Source organism: Rattus rattus, chromosome 5 (genome assembly GCF_011064425.1).
Source record: "Rattus rattus isolate New Zealand chromosome 5, Rrattus_CSIRO_v1, whole genome shotgun sequence".
NCBI lineage: Eukaryota > Metazoa > Chordata > Mammalia > Rodentia > Muridae > Rattus > Rattus rattus.
Genome location: NC_046158.1, coordinates 5,440,305 through 5,456,460, shown reverse-complemented (window position 1 = coordinate 5,456,460; position 16,156 = coordinate 5,440,305). Strand labels below are relative to the sequence as shown.

The window sequence follows — 16,156 nt, the reverse complement described above, 5'->3', positions numbered from 1 at the left end:
CTATTATGTGATGGGAGGAGTTTCTTTTCTGGTCCAATCTATTTAGAGTTCTGTAGGCTTCTTGTATATTTATGGCCATCTCTTTCTTTAGGTTAGGGAAGTTTTCTTCTATGATTTTGTTGAAGATATTTACTGGTCCTTTGAGTTGAGAGTCTTCACTCTATTCTATACCTATTATCCTTAGGTTTGATCTTCTCTTTTTTTCTTTTTTCTTTTCTTTTTTTTTTCTTTTTTTCGGGGCTGGGGACCGAACCCAGGGCCTTGCGCTTGCTAGGCAAGTGCTCTACCACTGAGCTAAATCCCCAACCCCAGGTTTGATCTTCTCATTGTGTCCTGGATTTCCTGTGTGTTTTGGGCCAATAGCTTTTTTTGTTTTGCATTATCTTTGACAGTTGTGTCGATGATTTCTATGGAATCTTCTGCTCCTGAGATTCTCTCTTCTATCTCTTGCATTCTGTTGGTGATGCTTGTATCTACGGTTCTTTGTCTCTTCCTTTGGTTTTCTATATCCAGGGTCATCTCCCTTTATGCTTTCTTTATTGCTTCTATTTCCATTTTTAATTCCTTCACCTGTTTCATTGTGTTTTCCTGTAATTCTTTCGGGGATTATTACATTTTCTCTCTATAGGCTTCTGCTTGTTTATTTGTGTTTTCCTGCATTTCTCTAAGGGAGTTCTTTCTGTCTTTCTTGAAGTCCTCCATCATTATGATCAAATGTGATTTAAAATCTAGATCTTGCTTTTCTGGTGTGTTTGGATATTCAGTGTTTGCTTTGGTGGGAGAATTGGGCTCGGATGATGCCATGTAGTCTTGGTTTCTGTTGCTTGGGTTCCTGCACTTGCCTCTTGCCATCACGTTGTCTCTGGTGTTACCTTGTTCTGCTATTTCTGACAGTGGTTAGATCATCCTCTAAGCCTGTGTTACAGGAGTGATGTAGACCTGTTTTCCTGTTCTCTTTCAGCCAGTTATGGGAACAGTGTTCTGTTTTCAGGCGTGTAGTTGTTCCTGTCTACTGGTCTTCAGGTGTTCCTGTGGGCGTGTGTCCTGAGTTGACCAGGCAGGTCACTTGGAGCATAAAAGTTGGTCTTGCCTCTAGTCTCAGGCCTGGAGTCGCTTCTCAGAGCTGGGTTTCAGCTCTCCGTGAGGGCAGCAACCAGAAGGGCCTACCCTGACTTCGCTTGGGACCCTGTGCACAGGGGGCACAGATGGCGCTAGGCGTTTTCCTCTAGAGTCAGAAATGTGGGCAGAGAGTAGTCTTTTCTGGCTTCCCAGGCTTGTCTACCCCTCTGAAGGTCTAGCTCTCCCTCCCATGGGATTTGGTTGCAGGGAGCTGTTTGACCTGGTCCCTTCAGATCCGGGCGGTGTCTGGACCGCAGAGTTGAGTGACCCTATCTTCCCATTCCCAGAGGTCCCATACAGTTTCCTCTTGGGCCAGGGATGTGGGCAAGGGTGGGCAATACTGGCGGTCTCTCCTGCCCTGCAGTCTCAGGAGTGTCCACCTGTCTGGATGATGTGCTCTCTCTCCCACGGGGTTACGGGGCAGGGAGTGCAGTCAGTGCTCTTAACCGCTGAGTGGTCTCTCCAGCCCCATCAGCGGTTTTCAAATGGGCATCTCTAATCCTGATGTGGGACTAGTGGGTTAAATCCTGCATCCTCAGGGTCCCATGTGAAGAACGATGGATCCTTTTCAGTATGCTTGTACCCATTTTCTCTGGTACAATTAGTTTGTAGTCAGCTACCCTCCATCATATAACACTGAGACAGGGGAAAGCTTGTGGCCCAGCTCACACCTTCTGTCTCATCAGAGAGTGTGGGGTCTCCTGGGTCTAAGGCATCAAGGACATGAGGGATCCAATTTCCAGGGCCACCCACCGGGCTGTTTGCTGTACTTTGGGATGGAGTGGGGCTCTTCTGCCTTCAGAAGGTTTCTCTCCCTGTAAATAGCCCCACAGATGTGAGTGCTAGCAAAGGCACAGCCGCCATCGGTGTCTTGTCTTTCTCAGCTCTAACGCCTTAGTCAGACCTGTCACTTCAGCTTTCTGGGCTGACATTCCTGTCAGGAGTAACTCTGCCCATATGTTCTCGGTGTTTGTGACCACTGCTGCCCCAGCATAGCTCTGTCCATCCCAGATGGGTCTGTTGCCATTGGTGAGCCATGGTACCTCTGCATTCATCTGGGCAGTTATGAAGAGGCCCATTGAGGACAAGGTCAGGTAGCAGGGCAGCTGAAGTGATCCTGGGGCATTCAAGAAGAAAGGCTGGTAATGAGTTATTCTGGCATCATCTTTAACCAGGAGGTCACTGCTGCACTGATGTGTAAACAGGGCGGGGCCACCTTCTGCCAATTGGTGACACATTAGCCATTGGCTGACACCAGGGCCCCCAGTCTGAGTATGCATCCCCGGGTCTAGGGAGGTCACATGCAGTTGGCCGAGTTAGGGCTTCTTAGTGGAGGCTCAATAGTCCAATTTTCTAGAGCCTCTAAGAGGTCCTCTGTTTTTGTTTCTTTAGCCACTGGGAAGTCATTTATAAATTGATGAGCAGGATTTATCTTCACGTTTTACCAAGACAGAATGTTAAACTTTATTAATTATCTGCAGAATAGCTGGTGGGTTTTACTTTTACTTTTAGGGTTACTCCGGGTTTGGGGAGGGGCTGCTTTTGGTCTTCAGGGCCCCCTTGCCTCCTTCTTCTGAAGTTATCTGTTTTAGGCATCTCCTATGGACTTCTGGTTTGGCCATGGCTGCCAAAAGGATCGTTGCCAGATCTCAAGTCTTTTGCTTCTGCCCTCTCATCTGCTTCTCCTCTGCAGTCTCTCTCTCTCTCTCTTTTAAAATACCTTCTGTGCCACTAAGTCCCTCACATTCCTTTCTCCTAACCACTGAACCCTCTAGAGCTTCTTCTAAATATCTGGTGCTGCATGATTAATAAAAGCTAGAGTAACTGCTGCCTTTGCCTCCGGTGCAGAGTCCATTGGGGACTATTGTTGAAATGTCTCCATGACCCTCTCCACAAAAGCTGCAGGCCTTTCATTTTCTCCATGCCTAATGTCATACGCTCTGGACAAATTTGTGGGCTTTCTTGCAGCTTCCTGACCTAACAGCAGAACCTGACAGTAGTCTAAGGACCTGCTCTCACCCTCAGTGGTGTGAAAACCCCAGTCTGGGCGAGATAGGGGGAAGTAAGCATCCACAGTTGCTTGGTTACTGGTGCGCTCCCCTGTGGGGCCAGGAACCAGCTTTCTGGCCTCTTCTTTGGTGAAGGAAACCTGTAGAATGTGGTAGACGTAACCTGCTTCATGTTAATATAGCCATCAAAGTCCAAGTCACTTTATCAAAGTCATCTTGTAATGAGAAACACAAACACAACACAACACCACAACAAACAAGAAAAATAAAACAAAAACCCCCGAGAAACAACAAGAAAGTGGCACTCATGACAAAGACCTCTCTATGACACCCAAAACACAAGTCCAACCTTTCCTCTCTATCAGGAGAAACAAGAAACAACCAGAAAGTGGAGTATTCACACAAGAAAAAAAGAAAAAGATTGGTGGACGTCTCTCAGCTCCTGGAGCTCATGCATACCCCAGACCTAGACTCAGGACATCTCCTGGCCCTTCTTGAGCCACAGCTCCCAGACATGTCTGTCCTAACAGCAAACCAGTCACGGAAACAAATTCAAAGCTTTGTTCACAGAAAGATGTGGCATTATTTGGAGTCAGTGAACAGAGAAAGGCACACCCAGAAACAAAAACCAAAAACAGAAAAAAATACAGCCTACAAGAAGGAGAATAAAGTAGAAAGTAGTGTTCACAGAAGATTGGTGCAACACCTCTCTGAATCTGTGAACAGCCAGCCAGCAACAAAAACCAAAACCAGAGAAAAGATACAGCCTGCAGTAACAAGAACCAACCAGACAGTGGTGCTCACACATATGACAACAGGCAGTACTACACAGATGTTTATTCAGACCTGGAAAAATCACCATGGCAACATAAGTCATTTATCTTTACACAAGTTTTCGTTCCCCTCTGTACATCTCACAGAAAACTTCTAACATTTAGACAAATTAGCCATCACACAAATCACAAGGTTTTATACCATTGCACATGTATTCACCCAGGTACAGTGTACTCACTGTAAATAAATTTTTTTTTCTTTTTTTTTTTCGGAGCTGGGGACCGAACCCAGGGCCTTGCACTTGCTAGGCAAGCGCTCTACCACTGAGCTAAATCCCCAACCCCAAAATTTTAAAACAAAAGAAAACAAAATTATGTTGTCTGTATAGGTGTTTTGCCTACAAATCCTTTGGTGTTACAGATGGTTGTGGCCTGCATGTAGGTGCTGGGAACTGAACCTGGGACCATTGCTAGACCAACAAGTGCTCTGAATGCTGCACTATGACTTCAGCCCAAACTTTGTTCTTTTTTTTCCATTAATTTTTTTCAATGGTCCATGGTGGCACACCTTTATTTCCAGCACTTGGGCGGCAGAGGTAAGCAGATCTCTGAGTTCCAGGACAGCCAGGGCTACACAGAGAAACCCTGTCTTAAAAAAAAAAAAAAAAAAAATCACCAATCAACCAAATGTATTTATATGATTTCCCTCCAATACCCTTTGTTTGTCAACATGTACAGATGCCCTATGTCCCTATTTATCTTTTTTAAAAGACTTATTTTATTTATATGATTACACTGTCGCTGTCTTCAGACACACCAGAAGGGGGCATCAAATTCCATTAAAGATATTTGTGAGCCACCATTTGGTTGCTGGGAATTGAACTCAGGACCTTGGGAACAGTCAATGCTCTTAACCGCTGAACCATTTCTCCAGCGCCCTACCCCAATTATCTTTTAATGCATAATTGGTTATGTCTCATGCTAATGGGTATAGCTGTGACTGTACACTCTCAGCCCAATTTTCTTCATTTTTTACATATCGTTCTTCCTTCACCTTAATAAGGTTGCTGTCTTAATATATTCATAGGTTAAATATTGCTTCATATGATATGCAGGAAATATTCTTATCCAACCCCTGTCCTGTGGACAGGAATCACTGGCCTACACAACCAACTTGCCAGGCCCAACCCATGAAACGGGTTGAGAAGTTAAGGCACCAGGAAGTATAGCTGTTTTTTGTTAACCTTATTAGCAAGCTTCGATTCCAGGCGGTTATCTGCAGCTACAGTCTTCACCTGCGTCCTACTGTTAGTCAATCTACAGGAATCCTTCGCTCATTTGGTGGCAGGAGGATGGGTGCACAGGAGGGGTCTGACAGATTTGGGGTTCTGTCCTGTTTAAAAGCAACTAGATTTGGGGTTGGGGATTTAGCTCAGTGGTAGAGCGCTTGCCTAGCAAGCACAAGGCCCTGGGTTCGGTCCCCAGCTCTGAAAAAAAAGAAAAGAAAAAAAAAAAAAAAAAGGCAACTAGATTTCCCAGGGACTTGTGAGCAGTACAAGGCGAGGCGGAGCCAGACGTGGACGACCAATGGCAAGCGGGTAGGGCGGTACCAGGCCCCGGCCGCGTCTTAAAAGGGCAGCTGAAGGGCGTGGGGGACACGGCACAGGCTCCTTCGCATTTTTGCAGTAGCTTTTTTTTCTTTCGGTAGCGCGCTGGTCCTCCGGTAGGCATGCGCGCGCTACGGGCCGGTTTGACCCTGGCACTGGGCGCGGGCCTGGGCGCTGCGGCAGAGCATTGGCGGCGGCGGGAGGGTAAAGGGCCGGGGCTGCTGGGCCGAGTGCCAGTGTTGCCGGTTGTCGCGGCCGATCTTCCCGCGCTGCCCGGAGGACCGGCTGGCGGCACCGGAGAGTTGGCCAAGTACGGGCTGCCCGGCGTGGCGCAGCTCCGGAGCCGCGAGTCCTACGTGCTGAGCTACGACCCGCGCACGCGCGGTGCGCTCTGGGTGTTGGAGCAGCTGAGGCCAGAGCGGCTCCGTGGCGATGGGGACCGTCGCGCCTGCGACTTCCGCGAGGACGATTCTGTGCACTCGTACCACCGCGCCACCAATGCGGACTACCGCGGCAGTGGCTTTGACCGCGGCCACTTGGCGGCCGCCGCCAATCACCGCTGGAGTCAGCGGGCCATGGACGACACCTTCTACCTGAGCAACGTAGCGCCTCAGGTAGTCCCGGATCCTGGTTGCCCGCCTCAACGCAGCTCCTAGATCTTACTTTACACGTGCATGGTGGCGGGAGGGAGGAATCCTATGGTCGCACTGGAGAGTCCCGGGTTCATCCCTCTTCAGCCTCCCGTGGGAAGCAGTGCACTAAGCAGTGATTAGCTACAGCAATGTCAATAGTAAGCCACCCAAAGTGCTTCCTCAGGGAACCCTGGAGCTGGCCTACAGCAGCTGCCAGGGAAACAGCTGCCACGAAGTTGGGCTGCTGGTGCCAGTCACACAACCAGGACACATTGTTAGCACTGCACCTGCTCCCAGCAGGGCCTTGATCATGAAGTAGGTTTCTGGGACATCCATCCAGTGGATGGAGATGAACAGGAGCCCGCACAACACTCCACCCCTTTTTGTTGCTCGAAGTTTCGAGACAGGGTTTCTCTGTGTAGCCCAGGCTACCCTGGAACTCAAGAGATCTGCCTACCTCTGCCTCCTGAGTGCTGGAATTACTCACACCTTTTTTAGAGCTTGTCCTGTGGTTTGGGAGTTTCAAGGGACCTTAGGGGTCTCTGAGTGACTAATGTTCCCTCTTTCCTTACTTTGAGTTGGGGAAAGCTTAAAGATTTGGAGTGCCAGGGATGGGGTGTGGCTAGCACTGGCTTAACACCTGTAGTCACAGCGCCTGAAGGAGTGACCCCTTTCTTGAGCCCTGTCCTTCAAATGTTTGGGAATCAACCTTAGGACTTGGGACATCCCTAATAGAAGGTCCGAGGTGTGCTCCTGAGCCTGGCTTCTCCCACCAGGTGCCACACCTCAACCAGCATGCCTGGAACAACCTTGAGAAGTACAGCCGCAGCTTGACTCGAACTTACCAAAACGTTTATGTCTGCACAGGGCCTCTTTTCCTGCCCAGGTAAGCCTGCAGCTCCTGTTCTCCAACCTCCTGCTTTCTGCATCACTGTAGCCGGAGACCTTAGGGTGGCCTAGAACTCTGTTGTGCCCACAGGTGCCTGGCCTCACAACTGCCTTTGCCCCCCGCTTCTCATGCCTCACCACCTGTAACCCGTTGCTACACAAGGGTCTCTCTCATCTCTGCCTCTGATCTGCCAGACAAGAGAGCCAGTTTTGCTCCTCTGGACAGTCGCAGGAAGTGTCACCAGCACAGGCTGCACGAGGCGGCAGCTGTTGAGGAAATGTATGGTGTCCACTGAGCATCAATCATGGCCTCCACTCATGCTTGTTTGGTGTACGGCCTATGGGACAGGTTCTAGTCGTGTGAGCCTGGGTGAGCATCCAGGTCTAGAGAACTCATTAGAACTCATTCCTCTACCTTCATTTATTGCCACCCATTCTGTCTGAACCAGCATTGGGCAGAAAAGCATTGGTCCCCACCATACATAGTTCCCAGACCAAAGGAGGAATCAGGCACAAACAAACTTCTTGTTGGAAGTTAGGTCAGAGAGGCTTCCTGGAAGAGGTGACCTGGAATCTAACCAGGCCTCTTGGCCACCTGTGCCTGGGTCTATCCACAGGACCGAGGCTGACGGGAAGTCCTACGTGAAGTACCAGGTTATCGGGAAGAACCACGTGGCAGTGCCCACACACTTCTTCAAGGTGTTGATCCTGGAGGCAGCCAGTGGGCAAATCGAGCTGCGTTCCTATGTGATGCCCAATGCCCCCGTGGATGAGACTCTCCCTTTGGAGCGCTTCCTAGTGCCCATCGAGAGCATCGAGCGGGCCTCGGGATTGCTCTTCGTGCCCAATATTCTGGCTCGAGCTGGAAACCTCAAGGCCATCACTGCTGGTAGCAAGTGATGGAGCAGGACTCACTCAAGACTCTGGGAGACGGCTCGCATTAAAGGCAGTTATTCTTGGAGAGAAGTCTTGACCATCTCTACTCCCTGTGATCCTCCATGTCTTGCTGCTTCCTCTACATCCTGGATCCAGAGGGTGTCAGGTGGGTCGCGCCCCTCCCTGGGTGAGGCCAGGCTGCAGAGCGGCCAGTGAGATGAGTATGGCCTCCTGGAACAAAATAAGTTGTGACCTGTTAGGCAGGCAGCCTTCCTTTTCAGAGCCCCATGTGGGATCTACCTCAGAGCCAGGAGGGGAAAGATGACTGGTTGGCAGGAATTAGTAACATGGGCAGGGCTTCAGACAGGGAGACTGGGGCTGCTCATCTGCAGAGTCACCGCCCCTGAGGCTGAAGGAGGAACAGAGCCTCCCCCGTGATCCCCATAGGGACACAGCCCATGCTGGCCTCAAGGATGGTTGCATGGATCTATGGATGCTGGGATCTTGTTCCACTTTCCCCCAGCACAGAAATGTCTAACACCCAGAGGGGACACGCGGAGGGGGGATGGGTTAAAAAACCAAGCAAGAGGGCCTGCAGAGGGACAGACAGGACACCTGGGTCCCTTGGCCTAGGCACGTGAGACTATTACAGGGCCAGGAAGGCAACTCCTGTGCTCTTGTATCCAGGTCCTGCCCCTAGTTTGCTGTGGTAAAGATCCCAGCTTCAGAAAAGCTGTTTAAATGGGGCTGGAGAGATGGCTCAGTGGTTAAGGGCACTGGCTGCATTTCCTCAAGTCCTGAGTTCAATTCTCAGAATGCACATGACAGTTCCTAACTGTAGTCTCCTGGGATCCAACGCCCTCTTCCGATGTACAGAAGGACACAAGTACATGCAGACAAAACATCCCTAAGTATCCTTTAGAAAAGGCATGCTGTGTGGGTCACAAGAACTAGGTGCCAGTGACTGGGGCTTACCTCGGTGCGGATGGTACGACTGCCCTGGCTAGGGCATGTGTTGACATAAAAGTCGAAGAGGACACTGGGGTCAGCCACTTCAAGGTTCGGGTCAGCATCCACTCCAGCTTCTAGCCCTTGGAGGCCTCCGAACACCACAAGAGCATGCCTGGGGCCCAGAGAGGAAGACACTGACGTCAAGGCTCCACTGACTGCAGTCTCCAGAGCTTAAGGTCCCTAACCCGCTGTGGAGCAGGGCCAGTCCCTGTACTAAGCAGCACTCACCTGAAGTTGGGCAGCTGGGCAGAGGCCACGCTGGAGCCACGTTCTGATGTCCCAATGGTCAGGTCATACCCATCCTGGAAGGGAGCCTCGGCAAACACAGCGCCTGGGGGTGGGCAGACTCAGTGGGGTCTTGCTCTCGGCTGTGTGTCTAGTACAGTGTAGGGTCAGGTGGAGGGAGAGGTCAGGTAAAGAAGGCATCTACTGCTCTTGGGACACTGACCTTGCCTGGGGAACATTCGGGGTAGGCAGGGAGGAGCTCCCAAGCCCCAGACGACGTTTAGCAGTCATGATACTTAAGACAGCAAGGTCTCGCTCTCAGGTATCTAAGCTGGTCTCAGATGACAGTGAGATTTCTGTGCTGGCCTCCCTAGAGCTGAGACGGCAGCAGGATAGGGGCCAAGCACCTCCTGTTCTCACATGTTCTTAGCATTCGCAGAGATGTTTGGGGAGACTGGGGTACCAGAGATGAGACCAGAGACTAGAGGAGGCTTCACCTACACACACCCTGGTAGGACAGACCCTGATCTGTGGGTCTCACAAGGGGACAGATGGACACTCGGGGAGGGACGTCAGTTCTTACTGAGGCAGGAGGCCAGCCGGACAGTGTAGCCCCAGTAGAGACCAGCTTTGGTGCGGGGGTCCTGTGACGACACGACTGTTCCTTTGTACGTCTTGCACTCTGGAGAATAGGACAGGCTGTGAAAACCAAGGAGGCCGGGAGGGAGGAGGCGGCTCTAAGGGGCAGCTGTCAGGGTCAAGGTAGCCCCAATACCTGGGAGCTGCTGCTGGTTCAGTCGCACGGTCACCCGAAGGCCAGGGTCCAGTTTCTTATCAATCTTCACTTCCTGAAGAGAAGCGAGCACAAGTGAGAGCCACAACACAAAGGGGACAATGTCCTCAGAGACCCCAGGTCAATGTGCCACCCTGTTTCTGGCAGTGGGTGGGACCTGCTAAGAAGGGCTGTTCATGCACAACAATTATACAGGGCATTGGTCAGCAATGCAAGCCCAGGGCTTACAACACAGAGAGAGTCAGTGTCCATGAAGAGATGAAGTCGGTTTCCTATGGTGGTGGCTTTGCCATGTGTTAGTGGGAGGAGTCTGAGGAGTCAGTTAATCCCCGTGAGCCTAGGGTTCCTCAATAGCAGACTCCAAGTGAGCTACACTTGGATCCGGCAAGACGGTTCACCGGGTAAAGGCTCCCGTCCCCAAGCCTGAGGACCTGAGTTCACTTCCTACACAGTGGGAGAACTGACAGCTGCCAAGTTACCCTTTGACCTCACACTCATTCCTTGGCATGAGCCTATTAACCCACACACTCTCTCTCACACAGAATGAAGATGGAAAAATTTAAATCTACCTAACCTTAAAAACAGCAAAGCTGAGAACATACCATCATGAGAACAGGTCACAGCATGATTAAAGCTCAGGGACGAAATCAACAGAAAAACAGCACAGCGCCAACAAGAAATCCAGAAATCTCGCTTCCTTAGGTGTGTGGGTATTTTGGCTGCATGTGTGCCAGGGAGTTATGCTCATGTCTGGGGCCCATGGAGGCCACAAGAGGGCACCAGATTCCCCGGAAGGGAGTTCCAGGGCTTTGTGATCCACAGCAGGGTTGTGCGTGTTGAACGTGGGTCCTCTGCAAGAGCAGCCGTGCTCTGTAGCCTGTGAGCCACCTCTGCAGCCGCGAGGGGCTCCTCTCTGGAGCCCCACTTTGGGTTAATTAGTGTTTCACAGCAGGCCTGGAGTCCAGGTCTCCTCGTTCATGTGTCCTTACCTGTCTTTCATAGCTAGCAAGTGTCCCCAAGTGTACCACAGCCCGCCTTCCCACTCCTACCTTCTTCATTCCACAGTTGACCAAAGAGCCGTGGCCAGCCTTGGTGGGCCGGTCCACCACGACACCTTCTCTGAACTCAGATTCTTCATCCTGACGCATGTGGTGAGGGCTGTCCAATGGGTTGAGGATTCCTGGGCAGGGGACAGGAGGGTGACTTCAGGGTCAGGCTCTACTCCGGGCCTGCCTTCCTACCTGGAGCTGTCTGTGGAGCGGGATGATTTCTCAGTGCCTGAGGATGAGCCAGGGGGGATGGGACAGGCACAGCAGCCGTACCTGCAAACTGCAGATCCTGGTGCTTGGGGAAGAACGCCTTCCTCAGATACCTAGGCAGGAATGCAGCTGTCAGGACCGTCCGGGGGAGGCTGCCCCCCAGCTACCTCAAAGGTGATGCCACCCTCACCTCACACTTACTGTGGACACTCCAGGTATTGCAGGATGCGGGCCAGCTGGACGCATGCCTGCCCCTTCTTGCCGACACCCCTGAATTCTCCCTCCACACTCCTGGAAAGAGTAAGACAGGCCTCCAGACCAACGTGCTGGGCTGCTGAGATGGCTAATCCTGAGGACCTAAATTCCATGCCCACAACCACATCGGGAAAGGAGGCCTGACAATCTCACTCCTGCCAGTTTCTTTTTTTTTTTTTTTTTTTTTTCCCACTTCTTTTTTGGAGACCAGGTTTCTTTTTTTTTTTTTTTTTTTTTTTTTGGTTCATTTTTTTTTCCGGAGCTGAGGACCAAACCCAAGGCCTTGCACTTCCTAGGCAAGCGCTCTAACCACTGAGCTAAATCCCCAACCCCTGAGTCCCGGTTTCTTGGTGTACCCTGGCAGTCCTCCTTGCTCTGTAGACCAGGCTCTCCCTGAACTCTCAGAGATCCGCCTGCTTCTGCCTCCTGGGTGCTGGGATCAAAGGCGTGTGCCACCAGTGCTCGGCTCACACTGCCTTCCAATCTCCACACCCACACTGGTGTTTGTATACAAGCACTGGAAAGAAATGTTACACAAACCCACAGTCAGGGAAGTGCTGGGTGTCATGTGCTTCAGAGTAGAGCATGGGCAAAACCAAGTCCACTCTCTAGCACCCAGGGAGAGACAAGGTTCATCTGCAGCTGCCTTTGAGAGCTCCTCCCAGGCAGCCGGGCAGGGCACGAGGAGCAGGACAAAGCCACAGCCACCCTGCTGGTCCTCCCCTCTCCCCAAAGACTCACTTGGTATCCTGGCCCTCCTCATCGAACACCACAATCTCATCCACACAGAAGATGGCGCAGGCTCTGGCGATCTGGCCAGCCAGGTAGGTGCGGAGTTCAGGTGACTGGGCGTTGTCCAGGATGGAGCCTGGCAGGGCCACACTCAGGGTGTAAGGCCGTCCTAGCAGAGGCAGGGGGGTGTTCCTTAGTCAGTCTGATGGGCTGTGGGCCTCCCCTCCCTTGCATGTGTCCCGTGGCTCAGGGGAAGAGAACTGTCTGACACAGAATTTTGAGATCATCAAGCTTCTCTTGGCTTCAATCTCTTCAGGAACTAAAGCCCCCAAGGCTTCTTAAAATAAGAAAGCCCAGAGGACAGGGTAAAGCATCAGTCGGCAGCACTGGCCTATATCCACCTCCTGGCTTAGCTGTCAAGTGTGGATGAGAAGAGCTAAACTCAGGCTGCTCTTCCACAGGTCCTGAGATCAGTTCCCACCCACACGATGGCTCACAATCCCCTAAAACTACAGACCCAGGGGATCCAGTGCCGCCTTCTTGTTTTCAGTTGTGCATGCAGACAAAACATCCAGATATGTAAAACACATGAACAAATCTTAAAGAACACAGCAAAAGTATAATGAGCATTTGATATTACAGAAGCTCCAGGAAGCATCAGATCCTCCATCTGCCTGCAGCATCCACACCTTGGGATCCAATCAACATTTACAAATCACTGGCTGGTGTTTTTGTTCGTTTGTTTGTTTTCCCTTTTTGATGGGGAGTCCTCCTGTAGTCCTCACCTTACTCTCAAACATGATCTTCCCGTGTCAACTTCCCAAGTGAGAGAAAGTACAGATTTAAGGTACCAGGCTGAACTCATTTGAATATATTTATGAAAAAAAGCCACCTGTTTATCTGTGTTTAATAAGGAAAGAGGCTTGTCCTCGTTATTAATAAAGTACCAGATGTCACAGTAGTCTGGACTTGGCTTTCAGTACGGGAAGGGGGATTTCTATATGAAAGCTCACCAACTGGAGGACATGAGCATTGACAAACCGGTACCCAGACAAGCACAGGATCCTGGAAACAATGGCCTTCACCCAGGAAAGCCATGTATGTATCCCGCCTGCAGTCCCAGAAGTGGTGGGTAGCTGAGATAGGAGATTGGTGGCCTGGCTGGAGAGGATCCACCACAGTCGTCCCCTCCTGCGGTTTCTTTATCAGAAGGAGGGGGCAGTTAGACATCACTGCCAGGGACCATGAATGGATGTTTCGTGTCTCAGGTTCTTGTCTCTGGGCCCCTCAAAGGTACAGTGATATCGCTCACACACAGGCACCAATGAGACTTTTACACAGGGCCTCACTACCTGCCAGGATTAGCCTTGAGTTCTCCATCTTCTCACCTCAGCTCCCTGGTGCTGAGAGGGTGGCTGTGTGCATCACCATGGGCAGCAAAAGATATTCTGTTAGGGAGAATGCACTGACACAGACCACTCAGGGCATAACACAAGATAGGGAGAGCCAGGTCCAGAAGCTTACAACCAGGACTCGGGCTGTCACACAGCGTTCTCCTCCTACACCACAGGTCACAATGTTAGAAGTCCCAAATCAGAGCCTGCAAAACCGTTCCTCTTCACAGCTTTGTGTATAATTTTCAGCATGTGTCAGATATAATGGGGAAATAGGAACATGTTTCCAGTAGGAAATTAAATAACAAAACTCAAGAAAGTGCTCAAGGGGTCTGAGCTGGGAGCAGGTTCGATGAGAGGGTCTGCTGCAGGCCACAACCTGTGACCTCTCCAGGCCCAGCTGCTTACCTTGGTTGCTCCTCTGGGCAGCCGCCTCTTCCTCCTCCTCTTGGCGCTTAGCCTGTTCCTCTTGGGCACGCTGCCGCTCCAGTTTTTTCATTATCTTGAGGTCCTTCCACTTTTTTTTCTCCTCTTTCTCTGGAGAAGAATTGGTGGGAGAAGAGGACTTGGCATAGTGAGGAGAGTTCCCTCTCACTGAGCCAGCCTGGGCTCTGGAGAAGACGCCAATGCAGCTCCACTTGGATATATTGAGACCCAATGAGGGTTTGGCGGGGCAGTAGGAGGGAAGGGAGGCTCTCAGAACGCTTGCCCAACTCCGCCTCGACCTTTACTTACTCTGCTGCTTCCATTTTCGCCATTCAACCCTTTGGCCGTGTTCACCCTGCAAGGAAGGAAGGAAGGAAGGAGGAAGAATGAGAGGCTGAACTGCCACATATAAGAGAGGAGCATCCCTGCGAGGCTTCCACCAATTGACTCTCTCAAAATCAGGCAGGGTGGAAGGAAGTACCCAGGGACTCGCTGTGCACAATGCCTGGGATCAGGTCCGGCACAGTAAGCAACCAGGAAGTTGAGGAATGAATTTCCATGGGGCAAAAGAAGAAACTGAGGGGAGGGGAACACAGGTCTGTCCTAAAAGCGGCCCTAGAAATCAGAAAACAAGCCAGGAGAGGACTCAGGACACCGTCGCCCTGCGGATGAATGCAGACCGGATCAGCTAACCCCACACGCTCAGGCCTCGGACCAAGAGCGAGGAGGTAGCAGAAGCCCAGGCCGACACCACTGTGAGACGCTGCAGCTCCCCGGACTACCCCGGAACCCATGCGTTCGCCACCTACCGGGCCACAGGGACGCTTCCCCGGGCGCTCCGCCATGTTGCCAGGAAAAACATGCGCTTGCCAATTAGTCACGCCTCTTCCGGCCACACCTCTCCAGAGCGACCCAATCAGAGACCCAGGCGAACGTGGGGCGTGTCCTGGGAGCCAGGCTGAGGTGGAGCTCGGAAACTCCACGTGCGCATTCGGAGGCTGCAGCTCTGGTGCCCTGTCTCCAGGGCAACGAGTTTACTGCACCAAGCTGTCCTGAACCCAGTAAGGCTCTGTGCTGCCCTTTGGATTGGTACCCTGGTGATAGTCAGCTTCCATGTTTTATGTAAGGAAATCCTACTGGAAATAACTAGGAGGTTATTCCCGTTCATTTGCACTTTCTTTTTATTTATCCATTCATTCTTTTTCCTAGGAATACAAATATGTCAATATGCTAAATAAAGGGCTCCACCAGTGCCCTATATCTCCAGCCTTGTCCAGACTTCACTCTTTATCAATCTAATTTGTTTGTTTTGTCGTCGTACTTTAAATAAATAAAAAAAATGGATACAGGGTGTTTTTAAAAAGTATTATTTAGGGCTGGAGAGATGGCTCGGCGGTTAAAGGCTAGGCTCACAACCAAAAATATAAAAAGTATTATTTAGGGTCCTGGAGAGATGGCTCAGTGGTTAAGAGCACTAACTGCTCTTCCAGAGGTCCAGAGTTCAATTCCCAGCAACCACATGGTGGCTCACAACTATCTGTAGTGGGATCGGATGCCCTCTTCTGGTGTATCTGAAGACAGCTGCAGTGTACTCGCATACATAAATAAATAAATCTTTTTTAAAAGTATTATTTATTTATTTGTATTTATATGAAGGAAGGTAACTAACTAACGGGCCGTGAGATAGAACTCAGATCAGAATGAACGGTTTCAGTTATATTAGCTGGTTGAGAAATAGCTAGGCCTGAGGTTTGGGCTGCGAACTCTTTAGCGGAGCCAGAACTAGGGACCAGATCCCACTTCTGTGTACCTGGGAGGCTGTTCTTGACCCCATTCCTGTCCACACACGAACACCCTAACCCAGCCTACAACTTGCTTACTCTGAGCGCGAGGAACATAGCATACACCTTGTTTCTGAATTTGGATGGCCGTGAACAAGTCGCCTGACTTCAGATGAGTTCCAAGTTTCCAGTCTGTCCCCACACCCCTTCTCCATAAAGATGGTTCTCTGAGGTCCCTTCCAGCTATTCCGAGCCCTGTTTAGCAGGCAGTCTAAAGGAAGAGAGCAGCTGCCTTGAGGGTTCTAATAACTTAAAACTTTATTAGGAACAGTAGCAACATCCTGAGGTCACAGGAGAAGATGTAGAGAAGCCACAG

General features: G+C 50.8%; 2 protein-coding genes across 3 annotated transcripts; one reads left to right on the top strand and one right to left on the bottom strand.

Moving 5' to 3' along the window:
- Positions 1–5,531: 5,531 nt before the first annotated feature.
- LOC116901193 (endonuclease G, mitochondrial) lies at positions 5,532–8,160 on the top strand. Its single transcript, XM_032902886.1, has 3 exons — positions 5,532–6,122; positions 6,917–7,026; positions 7,646–8,160. Exons 1-3 carry the CDS (start codon positions 5,631–5,633, stop codon positions 7,926–7,928), a joined length of 885 nt encoding a protein of 294 aa, XP_032758777.1. The 5' UTR covers positions 5,532–5,630; the 3' UTR covers positions 7,929–8,160.
- LOC116901192 (putative methyltransferase C9orf114 homolog) lies at positions 7,425–14,890 on the bottom strand. Of its 2 annotated transcripts, none has more exons than XM_032902884.1 (12): positions 14,809–14,890; positions 14,309–14,354; positions 13,982–14,110; positions 12,189–12,348; positions 11,394–11,483; positions 11,256–11,305; positions 10,983–11,113; positions 9,916–9,988; positions 9,724–9,822; positions 9,144–9,246; positions 8,880–9,027; positions 7,425–8,135 (listed from the first exon to the last, which is right to left on the bottom strand). In XM_032902884.1, the coding sequence occupies exons 1-12, from the start codon at positions 14,842–14,844 to the stop codon at positions 8,067–8,069; spliced, it is 1,134 nt and encodes a 377-aa protein (XP_032758775.1). In that variant the 5' UTR covers positions 14,845–14,890; the 3' UTR covers positions 7,425–8,066. The 2 variants fall into 2 exon arrangements, with proteins under 2 accessions (XP_032758775.1, XP_032758776.1); XM_032902885.1 differs by lacking the exon at positions 14,809–14,890 and adding an exon at positions 14,481–14,778.
- Between the last annotated feature and the right edge of the window lie 1,266 nt (positions 14,891–16,156).